Source organism: Plasmodium malariae (genome assembly GCF_900090045.1).
Source record: "Plasmodium malariae genome assembly, chromosome: 11".
NCBI lineage: Eukaryota > Apicomplexa > Aconoidasida > Haemosporida > Plasmodiidae > Plasmodium > Plasmodium malariae.
Window position 1 is genome coordinate 1,967,999 of NC_041785.1, and position 14,225 is coordinate 1,982,223.

The 14,225-nt window shown below is 25.3% G+C and overlaps 2 protein-coding genes across 2 annotated transcripts; one reads left to right on the plus strand and one right to left on the minus strand.

Moving 5' to 3' along the window:
* Positions 1–5,989: 5,989 nt before the first annotated feature.
* Positions 5,990–7,873, plus strand: PmUG01_11049500 (syntaxin binding protein, putative; the record flags this gene model as incomplete). Its single annotated transcript, XM_029006162.1, has 1 exon — positions 5,990–7,873. The coding sequence occupies one exon, from the start codon at positions 5,990–5,992 to the stop codon at positions 7,871–7,873; it is 1,884 nt and encodes a 627-aa protein (XP_028862679.1).
* A 1,139-nt stretch (positions 7,874–9,012) lies between these two features.
* PmUG01_11049600 (conserved Plasmodium protein, unknown function) lies at positions 9,013–12,712 on the minus strand (the record flags this gene model as incomplete). The annotated part of the gene is given in 3 exon segments (XM_029006163.1): positions 9,013–10,680; positions 10,694–11,337; positions 12,628–12,712. The coding sequence occupies 3 exon segments, from the start codon at positions 12,710–12,712 to the stop codon at positions 9,013–9,015; spliced, it is 2,397 nt and encodes a 798-aa protein (XP_028862680.1).
* Positions 12,713–14,225: the final 1,513 nt, after the last annotated feature.

The following is a 14,225-nucleotide window of genomic DNA, read 5'->3' on the forward strand; positions in this document are numbered from 1 at the left end:
TTTTATGTCACCCGTATCCGAGCCGTATAAATATGTATATATGTACTTGTATATATATATATATATATATATATATATATATATATATATTTATTTATTTACTTTTTTTTGTGTACTTAACATGAGTAGTCTACATTTAAATATAAGTTTTTTTCAATTATTTTGCTCATTGTACCTCTATAAATATTGGTACAGGTCTTGTACTAAATATACAAACAAACATATATATATAAATGCATGTACATAAATGCTTATTTTTCAAAGCTGTTTGACATAACATTTTAAAGCTTATTTAAAAATACAATTTACATCTTATTTATTTATTAATAATACATAAGAATAGAATGTAATATGTATATTCAGGTAAAAAAAAATTCTGGTAAACGAAATATAAAATGTGGTTATCATATATACAAAAATAAAAGAAAAAGAACTTACAACAATTTAAAAATACACATAATATATAAACTTAAAATACTACAATTAACTCAAATCCGAAAAGAATAAGGCAACATGTACATATATACATATATGGACGTGTAAATATGCGTGATTATGTGCATGTTTATATATAATAATATAGTAAGCCCTTTTTATTTATTATTCTTCAAAATATTCATTTATAATTAAGAAAAAAAAAAGAAAAGTATTACAAAAATATATAACTACAATTGGGAAATTATCATGGAGAGAGTGTAAATAAAAAAGGCTTAACTGGTACTTATGAAGAGATTTTTTATAAAAAATATTTCTTTTTTACACTGTTTTAATAATGAGGTGAGGGAAGAGTGAGAAAAAAAAATCAAATATGGCTACATTCATTTATTGTATAAAAGGAAACTATCCTTTTCTTTTTTATCATAATACCTCTTATGTGTAGTTGGGAAAAAAAAAAAAAATTGGAGCATAGGGAATAACACTGTTATATGCATGCATGCAAATAAAAAAAATGTAAAAAAAGATATAATTTTTACGTGAAACACAAGAATAAGAAAAGAAAAAGATGATGAAGGTCAAATATATGTTGTATACTGCATTACTTGGTTCCTTTATTTTTACTAATAAACAGTACCAATATCAAAATATTCAAGTTCGAGAACTCAAAAAAAAAAAAAAAAAATATATATATACATATATATGCTTATATACACATAGTGTCATACACGTGTAGTAAGCTAACACATAAAATACATATGCTATAAATATACATATGTACGTAATCATAAATTACAGTGTACCATTCTAGAGCAAATAAAAAAGTTATGTATGTTAAAATATAATGGGGAAGAATTATTATTATTTTATTTTATATCTTTTTTTTTTTTTTTTTTTTTTTTTTTATATTTGTATTTAAATAAAAAGAGTAATTTAAAATAATGTTTAACAAAAAAAAAAAAAAGAAAAAAGGAAAAAAAGAAAAAGATATAAAAAAGAAAAAATCACCTTAATAGCATAGGTCCAAAAAAACATACGTAAAATTTACATTATGAAGAAGAAAATGTATTTAAAATTTTGAAATAAATAATTAAAATTATTAAAATTTTCTTCTGGAATGTCATATTTACTTATGCAGCATTTTAAAAAAGGAAAAAATTAAAAAAATGTATATGGTAAATGTGTTACATAAACATGTATACATGTGGGAGTGTATAATATATATATATGCACGTATTTGTACACATTCGTGTATGCACAATTACACATGAACGTGTACACATACGTATTTGTATATTTTTTGCGTATCTCCGTTCTCAAAGATCAAATTAGATCAAAAAGGGAAACGTGGAAATATTTTTATAATAAAACTGAAATTTTGTTTGTAAAAAAAAAAAAAAAAAAAATGCACTAACGATGACATAAAATAATTAACGCTTTAATAATTGTTTAATAAAAATTTAAAAAAATAAAAAAAAAAGAGAAAGAGAAAATTTATTCAAAAAAATGTCATATTTTAATTGTGTAAGCAGCACGTGCAGTTAATATACATTTATATATATATATATATGTATACGTGTGTGAACGTATTGTATACACACTTTAAAAGAATTACACACATGCACAAAAGCGGGAAAAAAAAAAAATACATATTTGTATGTACATATATAAATTTACTCAGTGTCGCGTGCTTATGTTGAACACTACGGTTTAAAATAATTGTGCAAGGGGAAATAAAAGCCGCTTCAAATTCATTTACATAATTAAATATAAAGTGTGTACAAACACATGTGCAGCAAATATAAGAGAATAATTCTTTTACTGGAAAAAACAAAATAAGGAATTAAATTTACACTATATGCGTTGATCCTTTTTAATTCGACATAAAAGCAAAGTAAAACAAAAAAAAAAAAGGAAAAAAAGTAAGCGTTTATATATATATACATATATACATACACTTGTGCAAAAAACAATTATGCACTTTTTTGTTCCTCTTTATTCTGCAATGAAATATTGCTTTTTTTTTTTTTTTTTAAAGATATACTTATGATATGGTTAAATGTAAAGAAATAAAAATACGTAGTAAAAAAACCAAAAAATAATCATTTATTCAAATGTTAAATTCTGCTACAGCACTTTATAGTATTGTTATATTAATTCGTTTGTACTTATTCTCTCCGTGAACTATTTTACCAATGGTATACTCAAGCAACCATCAAAGAAATTTATATCACAAAAAAAAAAAAAAAAAAAAAAATTTGACAGTATAATCATATATTCCAAAAAAATCATAAATATAATGCGAACATGTGTAATTATAATATACCCTACAGATTAAAAGAGAAATATTAAAAGGTGGAAAAACAAAAGATGAAAAACAAAAAAGGAAAAATTTCCATACGCACAAATTAACACATGATACGGTATAAATATCTTATTGTCAAAAGTGTAAATTAAATTTTGCTATATCAAAAGAAATTAAGTTGCACATAATGATTAAGGTTTTTAAACATTCTCTATTAAAATATGCAGCGTTTTATTTTTCAAACATAATGTAAAACATAATTTTGCAAAAAAAAAAAAAAAAAAAAAAAAAAAAAAAAAAAAAAAAAAAAAAAAAAATTTTGGTTAAATTGTTGAGATATGCAACGTTAAGAACAATTTTGTTTTCGTAATGGTATGTTATGAAATCTTACGCACTCATTTTATTTCAGAAAAAAAAGGAAAAAAATTAAACAAAATTATACAAAACTATAAAAAATAAAAGTAAAAGAAAAGTGAAGCAAATTAATATAAAGAAGATAAAATAAAATCAAATTAAATAGGCGACAACAAATAATAAACTCATATTAGTTTTATTTACATTCATCATTTGATAATTATTTTTATGTTCTGCACTAGTTTGCTTCTTTTTATTATTCTTGCTGCGATACATTTACGTACTCATGTAGTGCGCACGCGTATGTTTGTATATGTGTGTACATATATATATATATATATTTGTATACTTGCGTACAGCGCATGCTAAATTAAGCAAGTGTAAACCCGCACTTCTCCGTACTCATATGTGCATTCTTCATATTTTAAGAATAACTTTTCCGTGCTACATTTTTAAATGAATGATACTTGTTTTAAACAATTTTTTCGTTAAAAACTGAAGTGCACTAAATATAGTATTACTCAATAAAAAAAAAAAAAATAAATAAATAACCTCTAGTTCACATACTTTTATTATTTTATTATAATTTTTTTTTTTTTTTTTGAAAACATTTATTTCTCTATGCATAATTATGTACAAGTCATAATTTTCCTTCTTTCATGTTTACTCTTATATGCATTAAATATGTACTCATATACATGTATACACATAAACACATATACATATATACAAATATATATATAAAGAAAAATTTTCAGAATGCACAGTACACAGTGTTTTTAAATTTTTTATTATGCAATTTATTAAAGCTCTATTTATATGCACTCATATTTCATGTGTTTTTATGATTAATGTATCTTAGAAAATTTTTAAATAATCTCTAAAAATTTTCTTGCAGGTACATGTTTTAAACATTTTTAAAATTATATGGCGTTGGCTATAAATTTGTACGTATAATTTTTCTCCTTGTTAACTGTATTTAATTACTGTCAATACTATGTATATATTATTTATTTATTTTTATTTTTTTTTTTAAATATTATATAAAAGTATACACTTTTCAATATGCAAAAATTTTTCTCTGTTCGAGTAAAACTTTCAATTACATTTCATTAGTACAGCTAATTGTTTTACCTGAACATATCAGCAAAAAAAAAAAAAAAAAAAGAGTTTTTTTTTTTTAGTTCAATAACTTTTTGCTGTCATTTTAAATAACCATCAAAGTATGTTCTTTAAATATGCGTAAACAGTAAGTACACATATGAGTATGCACAAAAGTGTTGACAAATTAGAACAGATCACAACAGAGCTTCTCATATTATTATATACACCTTACTATTTACAAAAGAAAAAACAAAAGTATATTTTATTACATAAATAACGGTTATTCGATTTTTAAATACTCAAATTAAAATGTTCTGATAAAAAGTTATATGCACATTTTTTTTAACAAAAAAAAAAAAAAAAAAAAAAAAAAAAAGTTGAACGTTTCAAAAGAGAATTGACATGTTACACGTGTATAGAACTACCAATTTTTCAGTCTCCTATAGATATATCGTAATTATTTCACGATACTTCTTTTTTTGGATAAATAGAATCCTTTTGTTTCTTATTATATTCATTGTATTCAAAAGAATAATTCCTACAATTTCTGCGTTAAAAACAGACAGTGTATGGTGTTAACGCCGTAACAGTGCTTTTTTCCTTTGTATATAAACATACTATGTAAACAATATATGTGTGCATATGCAAATATAAATATGTGTGCAATATATGTATGCGCACAGTGTATATGTTTACATAAGAGTACAATTTATATTAGTACATATGTAAACGTGTATCCACTAAATTGTCCATATGTTCATTTAAAACATGCCCAAAAAAGACAATCATATTGTCAATGCTTCTCTGTTTGCAACAATTAAAAAGAAAAGGAAGGCACATATCAACCATTGAATGATAGCTTTTAATGCCTGAACTTTTTAAGCATTCTTACTGCATATAAAAAACATCAATAAAATATATCAAGTTTTCGCAATATTTTGCCATTTTTTGCAACAGCGTTAAAATGATGCTTATTTCGAACGAGCACATAAAAAATCAATCCCACAGTTCTTTTTTACGGATGTGAGTTTATACAAATTATATCCTTAAAAATTAAAAAAAACTGAAATAAAAAGATGAAAAAATAAAAAAAATAAAAATAAAATGGAACAAATGGAACAGGAACAAATAAAATAAAGCAAATAAAATAAAGCAAATAAAACAAAGCAAATAAAACAAAGCAAATAAAACAAAGCAAAATGAATAGTATCCCACATAAATTCAAGCTCTACGCTATAAATTTATATACCATTAATATTGAGTAGACTATTTTTTTTTTTTTTGTTGAATTTAAAAAAAAACATCATAAATATAATGTTTTAATAAGCTCATTATAAAAAATATTTTGTGCCATAATTTAATATATTGACCATTTTGTTTTCCGTTATTGAAGTGAAGCATTTTGCAGCGCTGTTGCATAAAATATGTTTTTTCTTCCTCTTTTTGTCGAAATAAAAAAATTAGCACAAAAAATATACCCAATTTATTCTTCCGTGCAAAAATATATAATAAATATATACATTTTAAGCATAAATGATATACATATATATATTTTAAGCTTAAATAATGTACATATGCTTTTTCAACATAAATAGTATATATATATACATATATATATTTTTATTTCTACATAACACTTATACATTTTCCTCATAATAAATTCATTTTAAGCATTTTATATACATTTTCATCATAAGATACATATATTCACTCATAATATATATATTCTTATCATATATTCCCCCCCCCTTTTGACTTTTTTTAACTCGTAAAAATGTTCGAAAAGTGAAAATGTCGTTAAAAGAAAATTGTAGAGAAAGAATATTTAGTGTAATAGAGAAAATAACAGAAATAAGCAGATACGTTATTATGGTTGTAGATAAGAATGCTTATAAAATATTATCAATGATTTGCAAAAATGAAGAACTGTTAGAAAGGGGAGTTTCTTTAATAGAATTAATTGACACCAAAAGAAATAGTTTACAAGATTTTGATTGTATATATTTTATAAGCTCGAATATTCAATCGGTTGATATGATATTAAATGATTTTAAAGATGAGAACAATTCAAAATACAAAAATATTCATATATTGTTTACCTCCAATATAGGAAAGAACAGTGAAATACTTGATTTATTAGCTACTAACGATTTTATGTTAAAAAAAATAAAAAGTTGTGCTTGCATAAATTTAAATTTCTTAGCTTATGAAAGTAGAATTTTTTATTTTGAAAACAATTTAAATTTATATGATTATTATCCTTTAAAAAATTCGGGTATTTTATTTGAAATATCCTCTAAATTACTTTCTGTGTGTTCATGTTTGAAAATATGTCCACAAATACGTTATCAAAATTCGGATTTGTGCAGAAAATTTTCAGAAATATTTTATAATAACATGAAAACATCAGACACAGCAAGAAATAAAGGCCCTAGTGACGATTTAATATTAATATTAGATAGATCTATTGATAGTTCTATTTTATTTATACATGATTACTCCTATCAAAGTTTGTGTTATGATATTTTAAAAATTAATACACAAAATGATGAAGAGGCAGGAACACGAGAGGGAAAAGAAAAAGAAGAGGCTCATACAGTTTCTTTCGAAATTACAAATAATGATCAAAAAAAAGAGCAGAAAAAAGCTGTCTTATCTGAAGATGATAGTTTATGGTTAAAATATAGACACAGTCATATACAAGAAGTGAATGAACATATAAGAAATGAAATATCTGCTTTTACTGAAAAAAATGCAGTTGCCAAAATTCAGAAGAAAAATATTCTAAATCCGAACGAAGCTTTGGATGCACTGAGATCATTACCACAATATGAAAGTATGATAGAACAATATTGGCTTCATGTTTATTTATGTGATAGTTGTTTTATTATTTTGCAAAATAAAAGTGTTGTGGACGTTGGTTTAATTGAACAAGACATATGCTGCAATGTGGATAAATATGGAAAAGAACTTACTCACTCGAAAAATGTGAGTAGTTTAAATTCATTAATCACTAGTACTGATTACGATCAAGAAGAAAAAGCGAGATTATTATTGCTATATTTTATTAATTATATGAATATAAATGAAAATGATAAAATGAAAATAATAGAATCTGCCCAACTCGGTTTATTTATGCAAAAGTTCATAAATGAATTTTTAAAATTAAAATTACATTTGAATTATATGTATATAGATGAAAACTTATCATCCTCAAATAGAGTTTACCATATATTAGATAAAAATAAAAAAAAAATTAAATACTACAAAAATGTTGCTAGAAATTCCAAATATGAATTAAGTAGACATGAACCAAATATAAGAGAAATAATTTTAGAAATACATGAAAACATTTTACATAAAGGGTTGTTCCCCTTTGTAGATGATAATAATAATATAGATCCAGATGTAAAAGACATAAATTCTTCCCCTGAAAAAAAACAAAATGTGTCAAGAGGAACAGTGTGGGAGTTCAGAACGGAGTTAAAAAAAAAAGCGGAAGATGAAAAAAAGAAAAAAATTATTATTTTTATCATTGGTGGTATATCCTTTCCTGAAATCAAACATATATATGAGTTGTCAGAGAAGTTAGACTTAGATATATATTTGGGTGGAACGGCATTATTAACTAGCAACATTATTTTTAAACAATTTAAAGCATTTTCGAACTTTTAACCGGAATTGGTCATATATTTTACCTTATTTTTAATATATATATATATATATTTTTTTTTTTTTTTTTTGAGCTAGCCATATTTAGCATCTTTTTTAAAATTTTTTTTTTTTTAAGCTAGCCATATTCATTTTTTTGTGTGTAGTAATATGTGCCTTTTATGGTCCACATTTAGAGTATATTTATATATACCAATTTCGTAGTGTGAATATGATGAAAATACATTTTTATGAAGCAAATTAGTAGATCAGCATTTAACTAATTTTTGTTTGCACTATTTCTGGAATGTCTCAATTTGAAGGTAGTGTAGCATTTACCTGAAACTGTGCATATGCAGGTTTATACTTACGTATGCATGAAACTAATTCACGTCTGTATTCGCACATATTAATTGGTATTATAATACATTAGTATACTAGGCGATGTCAACCGATGTTAATTTTTTGTATTACATATATACATATATAGGAATAACTCAAAATTAAATCGTCTATTTGTTTTATTGTTATTTTATTATTTTACTTTTTTATTTACTTTTCATTTATTTATTTATTTTTTGTTTTTTTCTTTTTAAGTAATACTTTGAATTAAGGGAACTGTTGTTGTTGGAGCATATTAAAAGGCATAAGAGTATGTTTCAAAGTTTTAATTAAAAATTTTTTGGTATATATATATATATATATAAACATGTTCATATATATATATATTTTTTTTTATAAAAAAACATGAATACTGTAAGAAAAAGAATCATTTAATAAAGTGGAACAAAACGTGAAAAAGAAAGAAAAATGTTTCGACTACAAATTTTAAATAAAAACAAATTGTGCGCCTACTTGCTCGCATGTACGCATGAGCGCGTGTGTGCATATATATGTGCATATATATATATATATATTTATTTATATATTTATAAAGACATATACTCATTTATGAGTTACATTACAAACCTGCTGGGGGTGAACAAAAAAAAAAAAAAAAAAAATCATTTTTAGTTAAAAGCTCAAGGTTCATAAAAGGTAGAGCAGTGTTCATAAAAATGTGTATGCACAAAAATAAGCGCTTACAAGGGAGGTGAAATCAGCAAGTAAGCTGCGATTGGTTAGAATGAATGTTGGTTTCAAATATTAAGGTCCTTATTTTGTTAGCAAACTCTTTTATTACCTCTAATGTTTCTCTCTTGTTTAAATGCTTCAATCCATTGGTTAAATTTCTTACTTACGTAATGAGTTTTTTCGTTATGATCCCGTTGTGTGATACTATTCATATTATTATTTGGATGTATCATTTTTTCTATTATAAAGTATATGCAATCGCTCCACTCTTTTAGAAGATCATAATTGAAAAGAATTTCTCTTGTTATACCTCGATCTGTTAGAACATTGCTGTTTATGTTAGTTTCATTTAGTTGATTATTACTACTGTTTGAGTATATATTAGAGTTAACATCTGATAATATATTGCTATTACCAGTATGATTATCTTTTGAAAGTATTTCAAAGGGTATTAAATAGTAGGGAAAATTATGAATATCAAAAATGTTTAAGTAGTTGCTCGCATTTCTTACTTCATCAACATAAATGTAATTGGAACTGCTTAAAATATTTGGTTTTTTATCCTTTGAAATTTCAATAATAAATTCATAATAATTTTTTCTAATTAGGATAGACAATTCGATATTACCCTTTTTGTTTTCAACATGTGTATTTTGAAAAAAGGCTACGAAATAGTTGGTATACGTATCAGATGACTTAGTTAAATTAAGGAAATATTCTTTGTCGTATATTTTGCAGTAATGTTGAAATATAAGATTGCTCTTATATGCTGCATTACTTTTCAAATAGAAAAGAACACAATAGAAGCATTTCCACTCTCCGTTTTGCATATATACGTAGGTATACCCTTTTTTGATGATCATTATGTCGTATATATCCGTCTCGTACACCCTTCTGTTCACATTTCTTTTCATGTGTTGCTGTATTTTTGCTGCGTTCAAGGGTTGTAACAGGTCGTTATTCATAATTCTGTACACACTAGAAGGGGGAGCTGCCAAGTAGGTGGTAGTGGTAGTAGCACCAGTAGTAGCAGCATCTGCAGTAGAGGCGGTAGCAGTGGCCGTTGCTGTGGTTGTTACAACGGCAGATATGGAGGTGCAGGCTTCCTTATCACTTTTAAGCGCTGAAGAGAATATATAATTTAATTTATCTAAAAATTTTGGCTTACTATTATTTATGGCCTGCTTGTCTTCACTAAATAAAGAGTGAAAATCATGGGTATTGGTATCTCCCCTGTTCTTTAGACATTTATTAAAGCATCCACTATGGTTTCTAAGTTGACTGCTTTTTTTATTATTTCCTTTCTGTAATATATTATTCACGTTATGATTACCATTGTTTAACATATCTGCTACTTCACTCGGCAAATTGGCACTGCATCCTGGAAATGAATCATTAATATATCTTACCTCAACTGGTGAAAAAAAATTTTTGACCTTGCTTATTTTGCTAGAGAAGTTATTAAAAAGGCTTACATAAATATCGTATACATTTAATAAGAACATATCATCTTCTTTATTATTATCTTCGTCTGTTTTATTATTCCCATTATTTCTATTTTTGTTTACAACACAAATGTCATATATGTATATAAATTCTGATCCATCAACGTCGACATATTCCTTATACGTCTGTTCCAATAAACCATTCAAATAGTTAAACTTGTATGTATCACTTTTATATGTATCTTTTATATTTCTGATTATTACTTTTTTGCTATCTTCATTAATCACTGTGTTGTTTCCTTCTACTATATTTTTTTTTTTTTTTTTTTTCCATCATCAGTGTATAGTCATCCACCATATTGATCCTTTTTATTAATGTATTATTTGAATTGTTCTCCTTATCAGAATGGTACCCATCTTCATATGGAATACAACCTTTATTATCCCCCTCCCAGTGGTTGCTGTTTACCTTTCCATTCAATGATAAACACTCCTTATTACTGTTTTGGTAGAAACTCTCTTTCTTCGTGCTCTCTATCTCGTTCTGTTCCTTTTTTAAAATATTTACATCATACTTATTAGATATATTTGATTCCCCACATGCTCTGTTCAAACGAGTAGACATGCATAAGTTCAGGTTATTAATTTCACTAGACTTGTATTCTGGATCGCAAACGTTTTCTGCGCAATTCGGCTTGAACGCACCACTCGTGCTAACCTCCTCTACCGTGCTGCTTACGCATTCGCCCAAACACTTCTCAATTGCGCACTTTTCAATTTTACATTTCTCAATTCCATACTCTTCGCTTCCAAATTTTGTGTTTACATCCCTCTGATCGACTGCTATTTTCTCCTCTCCCTTTTCTACATTGCTATCATACGAACAAATCGTTTCGACACTCGAAATGCTCATTTTCTCTTTTTTCAAATCGTTTCCTGAACTGTTAATAATATTTTCATCGCATCTCTCTAAAAATAAAAAAAAAAATAAAATTTTTTTTTTTTTTAAATAAAGGAGTCAAACTGAAAAATAAATAAGCATGTGCTGTTAAGGTAAAATATGCTTTTGTAGTCAATGCACATTTCTTCTCTCTTCACATTTCGAAGAAAATGCGTCTACAGTAATAACTGGAGTATCAATTATAATATATACATGTGTATGTACGTGTGCATGCACATAAGCACGTACATAAGCCCGTATGTAAGCATGTATGTATATATATGCACATTTTTTTATGCCGTAAAAAACGTGCCTGCGCATTTTGCTAATTGAACAAACATTTATCTCATTCTATTTCGTCAATATAAATGTTCACAAGGTGGAATGTAAAATTGCAAGAGTTGCATAATTGATTGGAAAAGCATGCAATCATATTTCTTCAGTGTGTGTAACAAACGATTTGAAATGAAAAAAAATCCCATCATTTGGCTAAGATAAAATGACAAGAAATTTTTTTGCTTTCTTGTTTTTTTGTTTTCGTTTTCGTTTTTTTTTTTTTGTTCTTTTATTCTTTATATTCTTTCCTTTTTTTTTCGCTAATTCATTATTGTTAAACGTGCCATTTTAACACCTTACCGTTCTTCCATTATAATTTTTAGGTAAATCGAAAAAATGTGTATAAATGGGTAAAACTATTTTTTTCTTTTTCTTTTTTTTTTTTTTCTTTTTTTGAATGCATACTATGCACTGTTGGTACTTTAAGAACAAATAGTACGACAATGTTATTTCATTTAGTTCGTCATTCGACTATTTCTCAGGTAAACACTAGCATATGCACAGCACTGTTTCTCAAAGACGCACATGTGGACGTGTAAATGCATATGTATGTGCATATATACGTGCATATGTACGTGTATATGTATATATATATTTATGAGTATATTTGTGTATATTTATGTGTATATTTATGTGTATATTTATGTGTATATTTATGTGTACATTTATTTGTAAATTTATGTGTATATTTTTTTTTTATTTTTACATATACGGGACCCTAACAAAGAGGAATCCACGTCTTACTTAATTTTATAAATATATGCAACCGTAAACCCACAACTACAAATGTATACAACCTTAAAATATGCATGTCCAAAAACAAAAATGAAAGTATGAATATTATTGCATTTAAATAAGTACGTCTGGTAACAATTATACATAAAAGAAAGTCCATTTATTTATTTTTATTTTTATTTTTATTTTTTATTTTTTATTTTATTTTGTTTTGTGTTTGCTCTTTCACTTTTCCTATTTGTTATTACCCTTTTTCCTTTTTATGTCTTGTTTCGAAATACCCTCATCAAGGACCTCCGTTTGAGTGTGTTTTTCGCAAGCAACGAAAAGCATATTATTCATTTTAAAAAAATAAAAGGAAAAAAAGGAATATGATAATAAAAATGAAAGTAAAAAAAGGAAAAATGGCACAAAAAAATCTTCTACAAACACTTCTACGATATGCGAATAAATCATTTATAACAAGAAGGAAAGGTGGTAGGTTTTTAGGGGAGCACTATATTCCTGCATATGTACATGTACACGTATACGTTTAAGTACATGTACACGTATACGTTTAAGTACATGTATACATATATGTTTAAGTACATGTATACATATATGTTTAAGTATATGTATACATATATGTTTAAGTACATGTATACATATATGTTTAAGTACATGTATACATATATGTTTAAGTACATGTATACATATATGTTTAAGTATATGTATACATATATATATGCATGAAAAGTGTTAACTAAAAAGAAGAAAAGTCAGCCCTCTGTCACCACCACCCCCATACATAATCAATGCTTTCACACATATATATGTACCTACACATATATATGTACCTACACATATATATGTACCTACACATATATATAATCGTAAGTACACATATACATATATATATTAAAACGGCGCGTAAACACACATGTACAACTTTTTAAGGAAGCACGGCAAAACAGGAAAGGAAAATATATGTACATAAACCAAAAATTTGCATTTTTTATTTTTTTTTATTTTTTTCACGTTATAGATTATTTTGTAGGAAGTTACTTTGTTTTTATCATTTTTATCATTTTTATCATTTTTTTCATTTTTATCATTTTTATCATTTTTATCATTTTTATCATTTTTATCATTTTTATCATTTCTTGTGTTTCCTTTTGTGTCCTTTTCTTTTCTTTTCTTTTTTCTATCTTCCGATGAGGTAAAAATTTTTAAACTTAAATTACGGCATTGCTTTTGCGCTAGCACAAACACTTATATTGTCAGATCAAGTAAAAGGAAAAAAAGAAAAAAAAAAAAAATTAGAAAAAAAAGAAAGAAAAAAAAAGAAAAAAAAAAAAAAAGGAAAAAAAAAAAAAAAAAAAAAAAAAAAAAAAAAAAAAAAATCAAAAAAAAAAAAAAAAAAGGGAAAAACAAAAAAAAAAAAAGAAAAATAGGAAAAACAAAAATGACAACAAAAAAGAAGAAAAAAATGAAGAAAAAATTAACCTTTGTAAAAATTGATATATAACGTGAACAGAAAAATAAAAAAGAAATTAATGAAACGTGGAAAGCAAATTTCCCATTACTATGGTTGCAACGAAATAAAATAGGAAAATTCGACGGGTATATTTTACCTATATATAGTAGTAGTGAGTAGTAGCACACATATAAAACAACAAAGAACTGAATGTGAAATTAAAAATAAGTAGATCATAACGCTTCTATATTATATAGAGAAAACCTTCCACACGGGATTACGTACCTTTTATTTTTTCCCTTTTTTTTTTTTCCTTTGTTTTTTCTTCAATATTTTTTTTAATCCTATATTTTTTTTCTTAATTATTTTTCCTTTTTTTTCTTCTCTACT